Genomic DNA, 20254 nt, shown 5'->3' with positions numbered 1-20254 from the left:
CCAAGGAACAAGCCAGCAAACATGAAACAACATTTTCAAATAGCAGCCGGAAAGGAGAGGTCCTCCAACAGCTCAGCACCAACCATCCCTTGGGATTTGCCACTATCAGGGTCTCCTGGATTGTTTCGGAGAGGAAACCATAGTTTTAGTCCTGTGGCCCTGAGGCGATGGACTCCGTTTACCTGCAGCAGAAACACACAATGCTCATGGGTGGGTGCTGGAAATCCAAAGGGAACATAACAGGATTAAACCCTATGGTCTCCTCATTAGGTTTCAGAGACTCACCTTCTGGAGACGGAACCTCCAAGAGCCGTGTTGGTTTTTTGCCAGCCTTTTTGGATTTCACTCTGGTAGAAGAGACTTTGGAATCTTCCCATTTCCAAAGTTTAGCTTCAGAGAGAGGAGAAAAGCACTCTAATTTGGTAAGGTCAGAAACTTCAACACTTGTACCTCCATGGCACTCACTATCTGATTTCACCCAAACCAACCGTAGCACTAATTCTACAATTAATATCATGTAAAGCACAAATAAAAAGGCCAAATAATAAATAATAATAATAATAGATTAAGGAGGAGTCTAGTATAGTTATTCTCACAAGAGACTGGGAGTCAGGTCTCTTGGATTCTATTCCCAGCTCTGGGAGCGTAGTCGAGTGATTACAGAAGGTGGCAGTACAATGAGAACTCCTGGATTCTATTTCCAACTCTGCCACTGACTCACTGGGTGACTTTGTGCAAGTCATTCATCTGCTCTGTGCTTCAATTTCACTACTGTAAAATGACAACAAAAATACTGATCAGAAGTACTGGGAGGAGAGTTGTGGCTCAATTACTTAACATTTGCCAAGTGCCTAGAGATCTTCAGATAAAGTATTCCATATAATTACAAAATGTAATCAACTACTCAGGCTCTGAAGGTGAGTATATACAGAATAAATAAATCATCTCAGACACTGATTGACATTCTGATGGACTATTATGTTGGCTACCTGTCTCGATCTGATCCAGCCATTGTGTCAAGAGCTCCACAGGGCCACAGCACTACTAGGTAACTGGTTTTGGCCACTGCAAAGCCATACGGGCAATCAGCAAGGCTGGTCTTCAAACAAGTTCTTCCTGCTCTTTGCAACCCTCCCTATGGTTTGCGATGTGTTAGCCAAAACATGTATCGCTCCCAGGAAATGCTGGGCTAGTTTAACTGTAAATTGAAACAAAGGAGCACACTCTTTCCCAGCGGCGGAATGTGTTGTCTGCAGCACGCAAACTTTCATTAAGCAAGTAGGAGACAAGTCTGCTCCTGTCTAGGACTCCAATACACCACCCCAAATGGAAGGAAATTCAGAGACACTTTGGATATAAATGCCTGTAGAAAGTGCACCATTGCTTCCTAAGCACCCCCTTGCAACTGAGCATGGCTCTAGCAGGGGCAAATCTGCCCTAGGTCTCCAGGGTTTAGGAGCCTCTTCTCTAAAACTCCCTGGCTGAGGTAGGTATGGGAACCCAGGCCCACCCACTCCCTGGGTTCCAGCTCAGGGCCCTTGTTTGAAAGGGCTAGAACGAGTCCTTCTCCATCCCTTGTTGTCCTCCTAGCTATTTCCTCCCTCTCTAGTCTTTCTTCCCCAGCCTCCTAACCTGTTTCTCCATCTTTGGAGTGTTGGTTTTGTCTAGCAATTTCTCACCAGTCTGTTGGAAGGAGTCCCTCTCTGCAACCCCTCAGCAACAGCAGCCTTTCTGCTCAGAAGTTCCCTCTCTAATTGAGATCCTTAACCTTGTATCATGCCCAGGTGCTTCCCTGCCTAATTGACTACCTCCCAGTTACTCAGTGAATTAACTACTCCCAGGTGAATCTGAGCTGTCTCATCCCCTCTAAGGTAGGCCTGCTGCCCTCTGACAATGCCAATTTGGCTCCAAGAAACTGCACAGAAATATTTCTGACTGCAAATTTAAATCTTTCTCTCTTGGCTTGGGCTTTGATCCCTTCCTGAGGAATACTGCTGAGATGGTATCTTCTTTTATCTTGGAAATAAACCCAACGTCCTAACAAGCTTTGTGTATCAGTCTCATCAGACCATCTAACTCAGTAGCACTACTTACCAAGGAATTTAGGGTTAATAACTCCTTCATCTTTCAGCAGTGGTGTAAATACTACCTCTGAAGAACCTTCACCACCTGCAAGGGACAAAGGAATTTCATAAAGAGAGAAACATTTATCCTGAGGATGCACTGTCTAGTGGCCAGAATTGGGACGAGGCACCAGGAAATCTTAATCTGACAGTGACTCACTCTATAGCTTTGGCCTAGTCATTCAGGCCAAATTTTTCAGAAGTGGCCTCTGATTGGGGGTGCCCAACTTTAGACACACTGGACTTGATATTCAGAAAGTGATGAGCACCTGCAGCTCCCATTGACTTTGACTGCAGTTGTAGGTGCTCAGCATTTCTGAGAACATAAAACCGTAAGAACGGCCATACAGGGTCAGGACAAAGGTCCATCTAGCCCAGTATCCTGTCTTCCAACAGTGGCCAATACCAGGTGCCCCAGAGGGAATGAACAGAACAGGTAATCATCAAGTGACCCATCCCTTGACACCCATTCCCAGCATCTGGCAAACAGAGGCTAGGGACACCATCCCTGCCCATCCTGGCTAATAGCCATGGATGGCCCTATTCTCCATGAACTTATCTAGTTCTGTTTTGAACCCTGTTGTAGTCTTGGCCTTCACAACATCCTCCGGCAAGGAGTTCCACAGGTTGACTGTGTATTGTGTGAAGAAATACTCCCTTTTGTTTGTTTTAAACCTGCTGCCTATTAAGAAATCTGTGGCTTGGGTTGGGAAACCCCCAAATTAATCCTTATTGAACATTTCATCCATAACATCTCCTTGCCTCTGTTTCCCCATCTGATAATACCTGCTTTGCAAAGGGCTGTAAGATCTGCAGATGAAAGTTGCCATATAACCTGAAACTGTAAAGTCTCTTGTTTTTTTTCTGGAAGAGGTTACAGAAGGGACTGATCAAGAGAAGTCACTTTGCTCTTAAATGGAAACCTCTCTCACAATGCTGGGAAACACTCATGAACATGCTCGAAGCATAGATGGCACCTGTGAATAAGTCTGGGAAGTGGTCTGCAACTCCAGGACCCTTGTGGTAGGCTAGAGGTGTGATGGTGCCTATCCCAAAAGAGAATGGTCACCGTGCCCTGTACCACATCTTGAGTGGCAAAGTATCAGAGGATGTAGGAGATCTCACCACTTCCATCTGGAATGCTAGGGATAGCTGTCACCATGCCCTCCAAGTGCTGGGGTCCTTTATAAACCCCCCCATATTCATCAAAACGTTAGTGGCCAAAATGCAGAGGCATTTTCTTCTCGCGGGACTGACAATACTGTACCTACTTGTGACACTGAGGAGTACACAGATCTCTCTCTCGCTCAGAAGCTCTGAGGCATAGCAATGTTGGTTCTGAAGCAAATTCTTCGCCTGGCCACTCACGTCTGCCAGCTCAATTTCACCTGCAATGCATGGCACAGAGAAGGGCTGAAAGCCAGCGAGCAAATGAAGTCTGGGAGCAGGAGGAGTATGATTCAAGCCCATCTCTAAAATGAAAATGTTTCTTGTTCTGAGCATGAACTCTGCACAGGATCAGCTAGAATCCATAACAGGTGACTAAAATATACATCTTATTAGCTTATTTCATGGGATTTAACAAGCTCATGGGGCCTCCTTAGAGACATTGGCTTCCTGTTATGTCACACTGAGACCTTGGTAGCTTGGAGCCTTTGTATGCAACTATACATGGGATTATATGCAAGAGCACCAGAGGTTGGCCTCTGTGGCCTGATCTGAACTGGATTATCAGTAGAGCCACATGGGACTTCATAGTTACAATCTGCAGGGAGTTAGCGTGAACATTCTTTCAGACTTCAACCCTATAAGGCTTGATGACGCCCCCATCCTGAAAGTGAAAGTCAGCAGAAACCTGGTCTAGTGTCAAACTGCATGGTGAAGCACAGCTGTAACAAGATGGTGCCCCTGGAAAGGCACAGTAACCCACCATACCTTCATTCTCACAGCCACAGCAGTGTTTGATGCTCTCCAGGAGAAGCTGGACTTTGCAGTGAATGTTAAAAAGGGTCTTTTCATTTTCTGTTGAGAGACATAATTCATGAGGCAAAACTTCGACTAGTTTTGGCCACTGGGAGCAGGCCCATTGAGAAAAATATGGGGCTCTGGAACATGATGTTCACTGAGGCCCCACCCCTACCATTTTGCCCCCATTTCACCCCAGTTACAGATATTGAGCTTGGGGCCTCAGTACAACTGTCTCCCTTTCCCTACCTCTTGTCAGCCTGGCTGGGAGCTCTGCACAAAACCAAAAGCTTTCTCCCTAAGCTATTCTGGCTCAGCCTCACCAAACAGGAGTCACTTTAGGGGACGGTTGAATTCTGGATGAGGGGGGAAAATACAGTTACCTTTTCCGTAACCGGTGTTCTTCAAGATGTATTGCTCATGTCCATTCCATATTAGGGATGTGTGCTTGCCACATGCACCGGTGCCAGCAGTTTTTCCCTTAGCAGTATCCGTAGGCCACTGTGCCTCAATGCTGACCTATCAGATCGGGACAAGTTCCTCCCGCAGGACCCTGGTGATCTTTGGCATTTGGCATATCTGCATCAGTAGACTGGCGATCTATGCCTTATGCTGCTTGACCTGTTCCAGGATCTAGAGCAGGACCAGGAGTCAGAGTGGGCTGGTCGTCGGTAGAATCTCCCCAATCGAGAGGATTTGCGTCTTGGCGATGGGTGCCGGTGGGTGGGTGACTGGTGACCCCGTTCTGCTGATCGGTCGCAGGACCGGCACAGAGATGTTGGAGACACAATGGGTCGGTCTCGATGCTCATGCCGGGGACGCGAGCCTCTGCAGGTTACCGGTGAGCCGCGCCTCGAATCCCGCTGTTGGTGCCCAGGGTCAGGAGACCGACGAGGGCTTCTCTGAGCGTGCCTCCCAAAGTCTGAGGCATGATGGTGCTGTGTGGGCGAGTGCTAGTGGGATGTCTCCTGCGACGGGGAGCAGTGCTGCTGAAGTAGGGACACTCGGAATGGCCCCAACGCAGGTTTACCCCTGGGTTTGGGTACCGCCGAGCCAGTGTGGGCAGCACCGGTAGCGTCAGGATCTCCTGAGCTGCCTGCAGGGCCTTAGGCATCAACGGGACTTCAAGTTGAGGGAGGCAGTCCTCATTGTCCAGTATGGCAGGCATAGTACAGGAGGGGCTCGACCGCTTGACGTGAGCTGGGGCCCGACTCCCTGACGGAGGTGTTGAGCCGCCCAGCACGGGTCTTGGCTCTCCTCTGGCCCTCTCCTTTCCCTTACGGGATGTGGGAGCTCTTCCCGTCACAGACCTCTTGGACTTCTTGGCCGGGGCCAGAGCCAGGGAGGGGAATCAGTGTTGGCTTGTAGATGGCACCAGTGGGGCGGTCTGTACCGATGCTGTGCTGCTCGGGGCCAGGTCGGACCTCTGCTCCGGTGCTGGGGTCAATGCTGGCTCCATCAGGAGTGCCCTGAGATGGATGCCTCTCTCCTTTTTCATTCTGGGTTTGAAAGACTTACAGATGTGACACTTGTCGCTTATGTGTCCTTCTCCTAGACACCTTAAACAGCTAATGTGCGGGTCACTGATTGGCACGGGCCGCTTACAACGATTGCATACTTTAAAGCCTGGGGACCAGGGCATACCCTGTCCCTAGGCTGTGTCCTGTCCGGGACCAACTAACTAGAACTAACACTAAGGGTAAATACTAAAGTATACACAACTAGTTTACAAAGAAACATTCGAGAGATACATTGAACTAAGCGAAAGCTAGCTGAAGCAGCAGCAGTTCCAGCACCGTCACTGGCAGCAAGAAGGAACTGAGGGTGGGGGGAGCGGGTGGCCCCCTCTTATACCACGCCATGCGGGTGCCACTCCAGAGGGTGCCCGAGCCGGTCCCCTATGGATACTGCTAAGGGAAAAACTTCCGGCACCGGTGCATGTGTTGAACACACACACCTAATATGGAATGGACATGAGCAAGCACTCGAAGAAGAACTCACAGCTCCTCCTCCCTTGCTTTTCTAAGCAGGAATCACTGTGGGATATGGTTGAGTGGTGGCTGTTAGGAGATCACAGCTATTCCAGTCTCAACATAGCTCCCAGCAGGAATCAGCATAGACAAAAGAGCTAGAAAACAATTGCAAACAACAAATACATTCAAAATAGCAGGGAAATGGTATTTTTCTGTTTCTTTTTTATTTGCTTTTACCGTTTTCTAGGAGCTACTATGGAAAATGAAAAGATACGTTGCATAAAAGCCCACTCCAAAGCCGTACTCCAAAGGCCATGAGCCAAGGGAGGGTGTGTGGCTAGCAGGGTATCAGAACTTTTCTCAGACTGCAAAGGCACACACTCCTCTTCCTTTTGCTTTGCAGGGCACACCCCAGGGATGCACCAGGCAGCAGACCATTAATGCACGCCCTCGTTTGAGTTTATTGTGATCGTGAAATCCAGGGTCCCAACACCCAGCATTGACAGAAGTTTGGAACTGGTTGTGGCTCCAGGGTTTGCAGCTTACCTCCATCTCCAGTTGCTGGAAGACTGAGGTCTGGGATAAATCTTCAAACATGCCTACGTAATTTAAGAGCCTAAGCTCTATTTTCAAAGTGATTTAGGTGCTTAGGGGACTGAGGCCCAGAACCTCAAAGGTATTTAGATTGGGCCTAAGTCCCTCTGACTCTTGGTGAGGCTAAGGATATGCCCGCACTACAGCAGCACAGCTTCAGCTGCGTTGCTGTAACTCTTGTAGTGTAGACCCTTGTTACAGCAACAGAAGGGGGGGGGCGAGTTTTTTCCATTGCTGTAGTAAATCCACCCCATCAAGAGGCGATAGCTAGGTTGACAGAAGAATTCTTGTGTTGACCTAGCTGCATCTACAGTGGGGGTTAAATCGACCTAACAGCAGAGCATGGGGTGTGAATAAAATGTAGGTCCACCTAGCACACAGTGCTAGGGTGACCTACCTTTTAGGACCAAGCCTTAGGCTCCTTCAGGCCCTTAGGGCCAGATTTTTAAAGGTATTTAGGCACTGCTGAACTCAGCTTTGCAATGCCTTACTGATTAAGGAGTCTAAATGTAATTTTAAAATGTAATTAAACACTTAGGATCCTAAATCTCATCAACTGTCAAGGGGATTTTGGCTCTTAATGGCATAAAACCTTTTTGAAAATGAGATTTATGTGCCTGAATCAGTTAAGGATTGCAATGCTGAACCTAGTAATGCCTAAATACCTTTGAAAAATCTGGGCCTAAATCATTTTTGAAAATGCAATTTAGGTTCCCAAGTCACTTAAATATTTTTGAAAATTTCACCCTGGAAACTTTTCACTTACCTTCTCCTAACATTAGAGCTGGACAAAAAATGCCAAGTATTTTTTGTAAGAAATTTTGAAAAAGAAAATAATTTTCTATGCAATATTTTGTTTTTTTTTCCTGCCAAAAACAGGATACCAAGTGGGGACAGGAATGCTAGCTTTATTGCCTCTTTTGTTCTGAGTGACTAAGTTCCTTATGGACATGTAGGGGGCAACAGAAATGCAAGGCTGGCAAGTCACTTACCTCCATGAAGCACCGTTATAAACATTTCTACCAGTAATCTAAAAAAAAAGCAAAAGACCAGTGACAACTTTCCCACTATCTTATACTGACACAGGAAAGCAATCCCTGAGCCTGGCCCGCTGCGAATGCTCTGAGTTAGGTGATTGCTCTTAACCAAGTTGTGTTCCCTAGACTCCTCCTGCCCTGTCCTTTGCTAAAAGCTCCTCCAGGGGTGCTGGTAAGTGGCTACGTTCTCCCAAGACAGAGCTGCAACGGTAACCAGACACCATGTTCCAGTTTGCCTGTGCAGGCCAAGAAAAGTCAGAACCGAGGCACAGAAGGAGTGAGGGAAACAACATCTAAGAGGGGTAGGTACCTGAAAAACAATCCTCAGGGGAAGGACCCTGAAATTCCTGCACATCTGACCAGGCAACCACCTTGTAAAAGCCAAACTGAGCACGTCTGTCCTGGCTGCCAGGTGCCAGCGTGCCCTATTTCTCTCACTGATGACGCCACCTGTAGATACGCCATGCAGAAGTGCCCTGTAAACATTTGTTTGTGCTTAGGAACCTGCAGGGCTCAAAAGCCTCTTCCTGAGGCGACAGCTGAACAAATACTGCTTCTATCAATTAAAGGGGCCCGGTCCAGGTGGCTGGAATCTACTAGCAGGCACCTGCCTGTGTGGGTTGCCAAGGTATTATGCTGGCTCCCAGCCAGGCAGCTTTATCGTACTATACCTTACCTGGAAGAGATCTGAAGACACCTGGGGTGGGGGTGGGGGACAGGAGGAGGCTCCAGTCCTGCACTGCAGAAGTCAGACACATTTCACAGCCAAGCCAGACTCCATTTGCCTTCCTTACAGGCAGGGCTGAGGATGTGACAGATTTTTTATTTTTGAAAAAAGGTCATAAATCTTCAGTTTCAGGAATAGGTTTCCAAGATCTGGGCTGTGGGCAGCCACTCTAATCTCAGCAGGAATCACTGGAGGCACTGGTGTAGGGGTGCTGGATGCCTGGATGGGAGATCTCACTGCTACACACCAGCCTCACCCTCTCCCAGCAAAAACGCTGTCCAGAATAATGTAGGCACACTGGCTGCAGAGAGAGTTTGTAGCTACTGTAGTCCTAGTGTCTGGTAGCGGAAGTTGATCCTAGGAATAGTACTGGGGCACTGGATCAAAAGGCACTCCCAGCAGGAGTCTCTGCAGGAAAAGGTGTTGGATGTCAGGAAGTTGTTCAAGACTTTCCCAGCTTGACTAGAGAGTGGAGTTACTCAGTTTCACGTTAATTTATAGCACAAACAGTTGAAAAAAGGATAAGTGAGAGCAGTGACAATTTAAGAGAGGGAGATTTTAAATGTTTCATTGAAGTTCATTGCAAAATCCTTCCTTGCTAGCATGAGATACCAAAAACGAAGCTCAAATAAATAAGACTTGGTAGTTATGCATATGGTACAAGAGGGCCTCATGGAACAAGTGGGACAGTAACAAGGACCAGACTAGCTAAAATTCTGTCCATTTGTTTTCCTATTTCTTCATTTCACTTGGTTTTTGACATGAATAATTTACAATACAAAACTGTCATTTTAACCTAAGAACAAGAATGACTTGGACTCCCACGTGTGTTTTGGATCTGAAGTTTTTCAAATAAATTATTTTAAAATCCACTCCATAAATCACAGCAACTATTCCTCCCCCGCCCGCCGCTGGCATTTTTACCTTTTAAAACATTTTTTTCTTTCTATGTTTGAATTTCACCATTCCAACGTAAATTGCTTTGAGATCCATGGATGGAAAGGGCCAAGTTTTATTATTAATTAGCCATTTGATAACAGGCCTATGAAATTCAGCATGAGGGGCAACAATCGCAATATCCTCACAGATGTCTTTGGTATTTCCTGATCCACACTTCTTGGAACTAACATTACTGCTTGAGTTAATGTTCCTAAGCTATTAAAAATCAGACCAGGTAGGATGAAAGCAACCTTTTTTCTAGGAAAACAAATAACCTTAAGGGTGTAGCCTGCATGAGAGGCACATAATTTATTTTGCTGATGGGCAGGGATTTCCTACAATGTATGTGAAGAGTTTAATTTCTTACTCACTTTTTGTCTCACTTATTGAGAGTGGCACATTCAGAACCAGTGAACCAAGTTAAGAACATTGATATCATTTTCAGCCCTGCATAATTATGGATGATTAACAGCCAGTAGGAATACATTTGAGTCTATGCCTTCACAGCTGTAAAGAATGTATATATGTGGGAACTACAGCATGCATCAATCAGTGTGCATATGAACATCTCTCTCTGTACATGTGCATCTGTTCATGAACATATGTATTTGTATCAAACTATATCCATTAGTGTCTTTGTTTCTGTGCATGTATTTATCTGCTGATACGTGCCCAAATAACCCAAAACATGCATGTGTGCGTATTGAAGGTTGTGTATCCTCATATATGCATGTCACTGTGTGTATGTACATGTATGACTGTCCCATGGAAATTTGGTGCACAGTGCTGTTCGCCCCAGCAATGATGGAACATCATCAGTTGGATGCTTTTAGCTGGTACAAAAGGATTGCTGGAGTCCTTCAGGAGATGAGCTGGTAGCCGTTGTGGTTTGCAGAAGATGAAACAGCTCAGATTCTGTATCTTTAATTCTCTGAGCAACACAGCTCCTCTTAATTTCCAGCAACTGGGCCTGGTCTCTCTTCGCGGCCCAGGATTCTAGCTGCTCTGTGAAGTGTTGTGCTTCCTCCTCATGAATCCTGCCCAGTGTCTGCCATAAAAATGTAAAATAAATCAACAGCACACTCCCATGGAGTTAGACAGCAGCAACTGGCAGCTACATCTTTCCTGAGGCAGCCTGGTTTAGTGGGTAGAACGTAGCATTGAGAACCAGGAGACCTGGGTTCTAGTGATCTTGAGCAAATGAAAAACTGTCAATCACATGTCTGTACAATACCCGCCTTTGTAGAGCACACCAAGATCAAGGGTTCAAAAATGCTTTCGATGTGCAACTATTATCATCCTTTGCTTATAGGGAATCCATCCTAAGACCCAGATTCAGTGGGTATGTCTACACTGCAATCAGAGGTGTGATTACAGCACACACATAGACATATCTGAGCTAGCTTTCATGTAGTTAGCTTGGGCACCAATAGCAATGAAGATGTGGCAGCACTGAAGTCTGTGAAGTTGCTTTTTGAGTTAAGTGGATCAAAGCTAGCTCAGGTATGTCTACATGTACCGGAGTCACACCTCCATTGGCAATGTAGACATACCCACTATCGTACACTGACTATTTTGGTTACCAAATTATAACATTGGTCATCATCTATTAAAGATTCACAGCCACCTCCAGGAATATATTCCATGTGGAAGCCATTCCCTTTATATCCATATTTTTGTCCTCTTGTTTACTGAAAGGGACATATTTGCATAAAGAGAACCAGGATCTTCATTCTCCTGCTGCTTAATCCCCACTGCAAGTCACAAACCTTGGTTGCTTCATAATCCATCTCCACAGCAACTATCTGTGATGCTACAAACAGAAAGCTCTGACTGATGAACTCTTAGGAAATAGAAATCCTATATTCATGCAACTGCTCACTGTGACAAGATATGAAGGAAAAGAACAACAAGAAATGAGAGACAGGAGTAGGACTAGTTCTCAACTGAATGTTTTTCAAAGTTTTCTACAGAGGGCTCTGGAAAGCTGCAATTTCATCTGGAGTCTGTAGCTACATGCAATGTTTGGACTGTGATTAATTATACCTTTCAATACTTCTGTAGCAGCATAAAAGTTTGCAAAGTGTTTTACATGTTCCAATGAATTAAACCTCACAACTGCGGTGAAAGTATCACTGATAGCCCATTTTATGGATGTAGAAACGGAGGGAGAGAGAAGTAAAGTGACTTGTGCAAGATCATACATGGAGCCAGGCAAAGAGCTGGGAATAGAGCTGAAGAGTCCTGATGCTGTTCCCTGCTCAAACCACTAGTCTACACTGCCTTACTGTTCTAGCAAAAGCGGATCTTATGGAGACCCACATGCATGTTATAAAGTTATCCGACTTCTAGATCACACCATGCCCTGCTAGGGGCTTAGAGAAGTTTGGGTTCTATTAATAACCACGAAGTTCAATAAGCTTGCAGAATCCAAGACCAGCTTTCCTCTCCCTTTCCCTGTGCTTCAGCAGATATCTTGTTTGGCTGGATCTGCATAGGTAAATGTCTGACCGTCTGTTGCTACCTATATTCTGGGGCTAGTTTCCTGGAGCACAGGGTTGTCAGCCTGCATGAAGCAATGATGCCATGCCATTTGTGTCACAATAGGAGACTAAGTGATGGGAACACAACCTTACAGGGCAAAGTGCATGACAAAAGACTTTATCCTGGAGAAAAAACTTTCCCCTTCTCTGATGAACTGAACTCATGATACTGGAATTGATGGGTCTGCAGGAAAGGAGACAACTGGTTCAGGGATGTCTGAACTGTTCACTTATCCTGGCTCTTCACCCTCAACTTTTGCAGCACAGGAGGCTGAATCATTAGGGGCTGCACCAAGGCGAAGGTGAGCTGTTGTGGACACCTCTGTGAAGCTGGTAAATGCACCAAGTCTATGAAAAGTGGTTCATACCGCAAATGATTCCTCCTGGATTCTGAGCTTCTGGTCCAGTAGTTCTTCCTCCTTCTGGCTTGTCAAGGCCTGCACTGTAAGCTGGAAGAACTCCTCATTTAGCCCATCCAGCATCTTCTCCAGCTTCGCAACCTTCCACAAGAAAACACAGGCTATTGAGACCCTTCAATCTAAAGAGCCCTCCAGTGTGCAACCAAGCCAACTGACACTCAAAGGAACTGAAGCCCCGATCCTTTCCACATGGAAATACACAGCACTTGGATGCAGAGGTGGAATAATTATGATAAAAAGTGTTGGAGAGCTCACATTACCTAATCTCAGCCTTTCCCAGCAGGAGTCCCTGCTGGGGATGGTTAGATGTGCAAGCCATGTGGGAGGTCACAGGTGCTGTAATACCATCAAGAAGAAAGAGTACCAGAGCAATGGCTGTGAGTACAGCCCCCGGGTTGTCTTACCAAGAGTGACAATAGAGAGTGGTAGAGCAGTGGCACTGGGGGGAGCACCTATTCTCTTCTAAGAGTTGGCTGTCTGTCATACTAACAAGGCTTTCAAAACTTACTAGAAATTTTGTGTGCCCATCTTTCAAGGGGCCAGATTTCCAGAGTGCAGGTGCTTAGCACTTTCAGACCTTCTTGCCCCTTTAGGATGCATTAAACCACGCTCCTCAAAACTGAGGCAACGGTGGAAATTTTAAAATAAAAGACTGGAAAATGTCATAAATTCAACTTCTTCAATATATAGGGGTCTAATTCTCCTCTCTCTTATGCTGCTGAAAACCAGGAGTAATTCCACTGACACTGATGGAATAACATCAGGGAAGAACTGATTGAGCTGAAGGAGAATCAGATTGTCACACGGTGGCTGGCACCTGTGAATGAAGCAGGTACAGCTCTCTTGCGCCACAATAGGGGCTCCCAGTTTGGCCAGTTAAGAGGGTGAGCAGCACCAGAGACTATAAAAGGTCAGGGAAAGACCTGGTGAGTGTCATTTAAGAAAATTCAGGAGACTGGAGGGGGATCTCTGAGGAAAGCTGTAGAGATCAGAAAGTTCTCAGTACACCCTCTCTGGAAAGGGGGAGGAATTATCAGGAAGCCAGTGAAGGGTCTAGCCAGCTGTCCTTCCTGAACCTGAGACAGTCAAGGCCAGAGAAGGCTGGAGGCTGAGAGCAAGAGAGGAAGATGTTTTCTGATTCCTCGAGCCAGAGAGCTGAAGCCAGCGGGCCAAAGAGGCTGCTCTGAAGAGCTGGGGCATGGTGAGGGATGCTGGGACTGGGTTGGAAAGCCAGGTCATGGCGGGGAACATGGGGGCTGGGCTGCAGAGCCGGGGCACAGTGAGGGACACTGAGATGTGATGAGGGATACCAGGGCTGGGCCAGAGAGCTGGGGCATGGAATGCCAGAGCTCTATTTGATGTATTACCTGGATTACAGTGTTGGTATTGTTATATGCGTGACTTTTTCTTCTGTAATAAATTATCCCCACAAGGGCCATTTGTACTCAAGGACACTTTGGACTATTTCTGGGGACTCTGAAGGATGGAAAGTAAGATGGGTGGGCCTGTCATGCCATGGCGGCAGGAGAGCATGCCATGTGGGGTCGCCCTATGATACAGACCCACAGCCTATAAGCAACTGACCTCAATGCCAGAGGAATCTGCATTTCTCTTATTGCTCTCACCACTCCACTTCATTGCTCCTTTTCTCCCTGAACTTTGCATCATATCTTGAATCTCCGCCCGAAGCTGAAAACATCGGTAATGTTGCAACCTAGACACAGAAAACACAACATGTACTTCCAGTATGACTCCTCTGATCACTCTTGAGTCTCCATTTTAATTCTTTCTTCACCTGCAATAGACGGGAAGGGAGTTGGGGAAAGAGGATGGGAGAGTGAACGGATTCACTTGCAAACTCATCGCAAGCCTGGAAGCAAGTCTGATAGGGGATGTCTACACAGCCCAGGTCTAGAGATTTGAACTAGCAGGTCTTGTGCTAGTGCTGTAAAAACAGCTGTGTAGACAGTGCTTTGAAGCTGTGGCTCGGGCTCTGAATCCCACCCCTTTCCCTAGGGCCCACATAGCTTCAGTAGAGCAAAATCTGATGACTTCATAGTTTCCTTTCTCCAGAAAAAGCTATTACAACTAACAAAGCTACTCAATATCCGGCACATTCCAACTCTCCCTTGACTCTGGGTGGGTTTGACATATTTTGGGCACCTGTTGCAGGTCCATGCAGCATAAGTACACTGTGAAATTTGTCCTATAGAGAACATTCATGTAGCATAAGGGGTGGAACCAAAAGCAAGCAATGAGACTTCCACCATTTTTGTGCGTGTGAAGAAGACAGTCTAATAATGCTAATCGCTGGGAATTTCCCCCTGCTATTTAGCTTAAATATTCCTTAGCTCAGTCTCATCTTGTTATTCCTTCAATGGTCCATCCTATCGCAATCCTCCTCCCGCCTTGGTATTAGACCCTTCATGTACCTGTAGATAGCTGTCACATCACCCTCAAGCTACGCTGCCCATTTTCAGTGGTAGCTCTTTTAATAAATCATTGCAGAAAGCCTGCAGTGTTATTTGGCTCATAGAACTCTTCCTGGCAGATTGAAGGAGAAGGAACTGCGACATCTCTCATCCTCATTACAACTTTACATTTATATAGCAATAATTTTAATAAAGTACTTTACAAATATTAATTAAGTACACCTCATAGCCCCTGATGTGAAATAAGTAAGTCATATTAGTTCAATTTTTTGCAAATGGGGAAACTGAGGCTAAGATGGGGTAGGTGAGTCACTTGCTTGACTATTAGAACCCTAGAGTGCACAGACCAGTAGACCACACCTCTCTCACTGCATGCAAAGCATTCTCTGGGATCCTTTCCAGGGCTCATAGTCAGAAACTCAACTCGGATGCAATATCAGTGGCAACAGCTGCACCCATGGCTTTGATCTGTATCCAAATGCAACTTTGAAAGCAGAACCAAAGTAGACTAACACAAGAGTAGGCGAGATATATACCAATTATCTAATTAGGCAAAAACTCAATATAGGAACGTACAGTACTTTTGCGCTGTAATTCCACATGGAGCAATTAATAGATTCACAGATTCAAGGGCAGAAAAGATCACTGTGATCGTCTAGTCTGACCTCTGATATAATACAGGCCAGAGAACTTCCTCAAAATAATTCCTAGAACAGATCTTTTAGAGAAACACCCTGTCTTGATGTAAAAATTGTCAGTGACAGAGAATCCACAAGGATCCTGGGTAAATTGTTCCAATGGTTAATTACTCTCACCGTTAAAAATGTACGGCTTATTTCCAATCTGAATTTGTCTAGTTTCAACTTCCAGTCGTTGGATTCTGTTATACCTTGCTCTGCTAGATCAAAGAGTCCATTATTAAATATTTATTCCCTATGTAGGTACTTATAGGCTGTGATCAAGTGAGCAGTGCCACCCTTTAACCTTCGCTTTGCTAAGCTAAGTCGAGTGAGCTCCTTGATTCTATCCCTATAAGGCAGACTTTCTAATCCTTTAATCATTCTTGTGGCTCTTCTCTGAACCCTCTCCAATTTATCAACTTCCTTCTTGAATTGTGGACACCACAACAGGACACACTATTCCAGCAGTTGTTGCACCAATGCCAAAAACAGAGGTAAAATAATTTCCTTGCTCCTAATTGAGATTCCCCTGTTTACGACTCCAAGGATCACATTAGTCCTTGTGGCCACAGTATTGCACCGGGATCTTATGTTCAGCAAATTATCCACCACGACCCCCAAATCTTTTTCAGAGTCACTGCTTCCCAGCATAGAGTCCCCCATCTTGTAGGTATGGTCTATGTTCTGTATTCCTAGAGGTATACATTTACGTTTAGCTGTGTTAAAATTCATATAGTTTACTTGCACCCAGTTTACCAGGCGATCCAGATTGCTCTGTATCAATGATCTGTGTTCTGCACTATTTACCACTGCCCCAATTTTGTGTCATCTACAAACTTTATCAGGGATATTTTTTTCTTTTCTTCCAGGTCATTAAAATATTAAATAGAGTAGGGACAAGAACAGGTCCCTGTGGGACCCCATTAGAAACACATCTGCTCCATGATTATTCCCCATTGAAAATTATGCTTTGAGACCTATCAGTTAGCTAGCTTAATCCATTTGATGTGGGCCATATTAATTTTATATTGTTCTAGTTTTTTTAAAATCAAACTGTCATGTGGTACCAAGTCCAATGCCTTTCAGAAGTCTAAGTATATTGCATCAACACTATTACCTTTATCAACCAAACTTGTAATCTCATCAAAAAAGATATAAAGTTAGCTTGACAGGATCTATTTTCCATAAATCTATGTTGGTTGGCATTAATTATATTACCCTTCATTAATTCTTTATTAATTGAATCTCCTACCAGCCACACCATTATCTTGCCTGGGATTGATGTCAGACTGTCAGGCCTATAATTATCCGGGCCATCTCATTTACCCTTTTTAAATAGTGGCACAATGTTAGCTTTCTTACAGTTTCTGGAACTTCCCCAGTGTCCCAAGACTTATTGAAAATCGACATTAATGTTGTCAGCTGTCAGCTCTTTTAAAATTCTTGAATGCAACTTATCTTGACTGACTAATTTAAACATGTCTACCTTTAGTACTGTATTTACTCGTTCATTAGCCCATTTGTTTATCAGCCAACCCCCCCAAGATGGATAGGAATAAATAGTAAAAACTGTATGACCCTTTCATAAGCCAACCCTATATTTCAGCGGTTGGCAAACTTTGGCTCCTGGCCCATCAGGGTAAGCCGCTGGCAGGTCAGGACATTTTGTTTACCTGGAGCATTCACAGGTAAAGAGCCCCTCAGCTCCCAGTGGCCATGGTTTGCCGTTCCCAGCCACCACTTCCCACAGCTCCCATTGGCTGGGAATGGCAAACCGCGGCCACTGGGAGCTGAGGGGCTCCGTACCTGTGAACGCTTCAGGTAAACAAAACGTCCTAACCCGCCAGCAGCTTACCCTGATGGGCCAGAAGCCAAAGTTTGCCAACCCCTGCTATATTTTAAAAGCTGGTGTCACAGGAAACACTCAAAAGTTTTGCTAGAATTATTTTAATGCAATCTAATGAAAAACCTGTTGTTGTTATAATAATAACTGAACAAATATGTATTCACCTTCAAAATTACAGTCAATATTTAAAATCAGTAAATGGATATTTAAAACAAGTAACTTAAAACAATATGAGATTTTAAAAAGTCTTAAAATCCTTCGAAGTCTGAATCAGTCTCTGATTCACCAAACAGTTCATTAAACTCTGCTTCAGTCACAGCTGCACCTGCATTGTCATTGTAGACTTCAGACTCAGATTCCTTCTCATCATCAGCCTCTGTTGTGTCATCAAATATGGCACCATCTTCTGACCCGTCGAGTGCATTGCTGATACAGCATTCTAAATGATTTTTCTATCATTTCCGAGGGAATGGACACCACACGTCCTTGATCCACTGGGCGACCAGACTGATTTCTGGCTTCATAAGATTCCTGCCTTTCGTCAACTTTGCCATGCCTGAGCACATCCATTCAGACCACACTCTGCGTAGCCTGTCTTTAAAGGGTTTGTTCAGGCACACATCAAGCAAAAAAAATATCAAGACATTGTAGAACTGAAGTTAAGCCTCCAGGTATTACAGCCAAAGTAGTTTTCATATTTTTGGCCACATTTTTCACCTCATCCATCTTGTGTGCCCTGAACATGTCCCAGACAAGCATAGCAGGTTTCTTGAAAAGTGCTCCTGGTCTCTTATTCCACACTTTTTTCAGACATTCAATAGTCCCAGTTTCATTCATCCATCCCTTTTCGTGTGCACGTACGATGACACCAGCAGGAAATTTCACGTTTTTAGGCAAGGTTTTTCTTTTAAAAACAACAACAACAGGAGGGAGCTTTGATCAATTTGCCCAACATCATAAAACCACCGCACAATGGATTTTTTCATGGCCAGTGGTTTTAATTAAAACTGTTTTTTCACCAACACTGGTTACCATTCTGTTGCTCGGGAGATCGAATGTCATCGGTGTTTCGTCCATATTTCCTATTTGTGACGGTTCAAATGCATATTCCTTTTGATATTTTATAATAAACCTTTGGAAAGATTCGATTTTTTTCTTCCAGATCTCTCAGCAGTTTTTGCGCTATCTTTGTTCACTGACGAAGCCAAGAGACCATGACGGTTCATGAAGCGAGTACACCAACCCACTGATGCGACAAACATTGATGGCTTTACTGACTTGTATTTGTCATCTTTCGACATTTGCAGAGCACACAGACCAATTCCATTTCTAGTGCCAATGTACCCATTTTGTCGACATTCAACAACCCAATTATGTAGGTCTTTCTCCAGCTCAGGAAATGAAGCGCACCTCATTGGACATTTTTTCTTGCTTCTTGGCATGTCTTTTAGCGTTGTTTTATTTTTTCGCCAATCTCTTACTTGCTTCTCATTGATACAGAATTCACGAGCAACAGTGCAATTACTGTTTGCTTCTGCATATTCAACAACTTTAAGTTTGAACGCTGTGTGATAAGCAGACCTTTTTCTTTTGATTTCACTGTTGTTCATTTTAAATACTAGTATGAAAATAGATGATTATTATTGTAGTTACAGATTTTTTAGGACTTTACAGAGGAATATCACCTGCTTTATCACTGTCAAATTATTATTGTTCTTTGTTTTATTTCAAAGCAGCCCTGTAGATTGGCATGTCTGTGGCGATAACAGGCTATTTCAATTTTATTAGAGATTCTATCTCTATATATTTTCACATTGGCTTAAGGCTTATGAGGTCCATGGGTAGAAATGCATGAAGAGATCAAATTACACAGTAGCGGACTGACACCATTGCTATAGTACTATCGTTCATTCTATTTTTCTGATTGGCTTGTAAGGCAGAGCATTTTGTGAAATGCATGGGTCAAACGTCATGCAGATCTGCAGCACTGCTCTTTTAGTATTCCGTTCAAACCAATCTAGTCCACTAAACAAAGCCTTTGCAACTTTAAAAGGCTGCAGTATTGACATAAATAAATGGGTCAGCAATCTTTGGCTCCTGGCCTGTCAGGGTAAGCCGCTGGCGGGTTGGGATGTTTCGTTTACCTGGAGTGTCTGCAGGCATGGAGCCCCTCAGCCACTTCCCACAGCTCCCATTGGCGGCGAATGGCGAACTGCGGCCACAAGGAACTGAGTGCCTCCATGCCTGCAGACGCTCCAGGTAAAAAAAATGACAATGTATTAGATATTCAATTCAATGATTTCATAGAGTTTAAAATCATCAAATTTTGGTGTAGACTCGTTTATAAGCTGACCCCCGCTCTTTGATGCATCACTTTTTTTACCAAAAATATTCGGCTTATGAACGAATATATACGGTATCTCTTGTTTAACATCATCCTGAGATACTAGTGTCAGGCTTGATAAAGCCCTGGCTGGGATGATTTAACTGGGAATTGGTCCTGCTTCAAGCAGGGGGTTGGACTAGATGACCTTCTGGGGTCCCTTCCAACCCTGATATTCTATGATTCTATGATTCTATAGTGGAATGGAAAGAGTGTTATCATCATACAATGAGACTACTTCAACTGTCCTTTCCCAAATATAGAACAGATATATTTATTGAACAATTCTGCCTTTTCTGCATTATTATTGATAATTCTAGTATTTCCATTTGCTAACGGACCAATTCCACTGACAGGGTTCTTTTTGTTCCTCATATACTTAAAAAAAACCCACCCAAACCTCTTCTTATTGTCCTTAACTCTGCTGGCCATAGATTTCTCCTTGTGTCCCTTCCCTTAAAATTTGTTTCCACAATTCCTAACTTCTGATTTATGTTCACTACTATGAGTTTTCCCTTTTGTCAATTATCTCTCTATCTCTCTAGCTAGCTGCCTTTACTTCCCCTCTAAATTAGGTTGTTTTTTTAACCAAA

The 20254-nt window shown here is 44.5% G+C and overlaps 1 protein-coding gene and 1 long non-coding RNA gene across 8 annotated transcripts in view; both read right to left on the bottom strand.

Moving 5' to 3' along the window:
- Positions 1-309: 309 nt before the first annotated feature.
- Positions 310-3502, bottom strand: LOC140901663 (uncharacterized). Its single transcript, XR_012155919.1, has 3 exons — positions 3395-3502; positions 2095-2169; positions 310-390 (listed from the first exon to the last, which is right to left on the bottom strand). It is a non-coding gene; the product is annotated as an uncharacterized lncRNA (long non-coding RNA).
- Positions 3503-8774: 5272 nt separating this feature from the next.
- Positions 8775-20254, bottom strand: part of LOC140901666 (uncharacterized) — a 51334-nt gene continuing 39854 nt past the window's right edge. For 5 of the 7 annotated variants that reach the window (XM_073320904.1, XM_073320905.1, XM_073320906.1 and 2 more), the window contains 3 exons: positions 13905-14034; positions 12270-12401; positions 8775-10406 (listed from right to left, as the gene is read on the bottom strand). In XM_073320904.1, the coding sequence (XP_073177005.1) occupies positions 10188-10406; positions 12270-12401; positions 13905-14034 (481 nt within the window). In that variant the 3' untranslated portion in view covers positions 8775-10187. Of the gene's footprint in view, positions 10407-12269; positions 12402-13904; positions 14035-20254 lie in introns of those variants that run through there. The other 2 variants (XM_073320907.1, XM_073320911.1) reach the window with 2 other exon arrangements.

Source organism: Lepidochelys kempii, chromosome 22 (assembly GCF_965140265.1).
Source record: "Lepidochelys kempii isolate rLepKem1 chromosome 22, rLepKem1.hap2, whole genome shotgun sequence".
Taxonomy (NCBI): domain Eukaryota; kingdom Metazoa; phylum Chordata; order Testudines; family Cheloniidae; genus Lepidochelys; species Lepidochelys kempii.
This window is presented reverse-complemented; position numbering and strand designations above follow the sequence as displayed.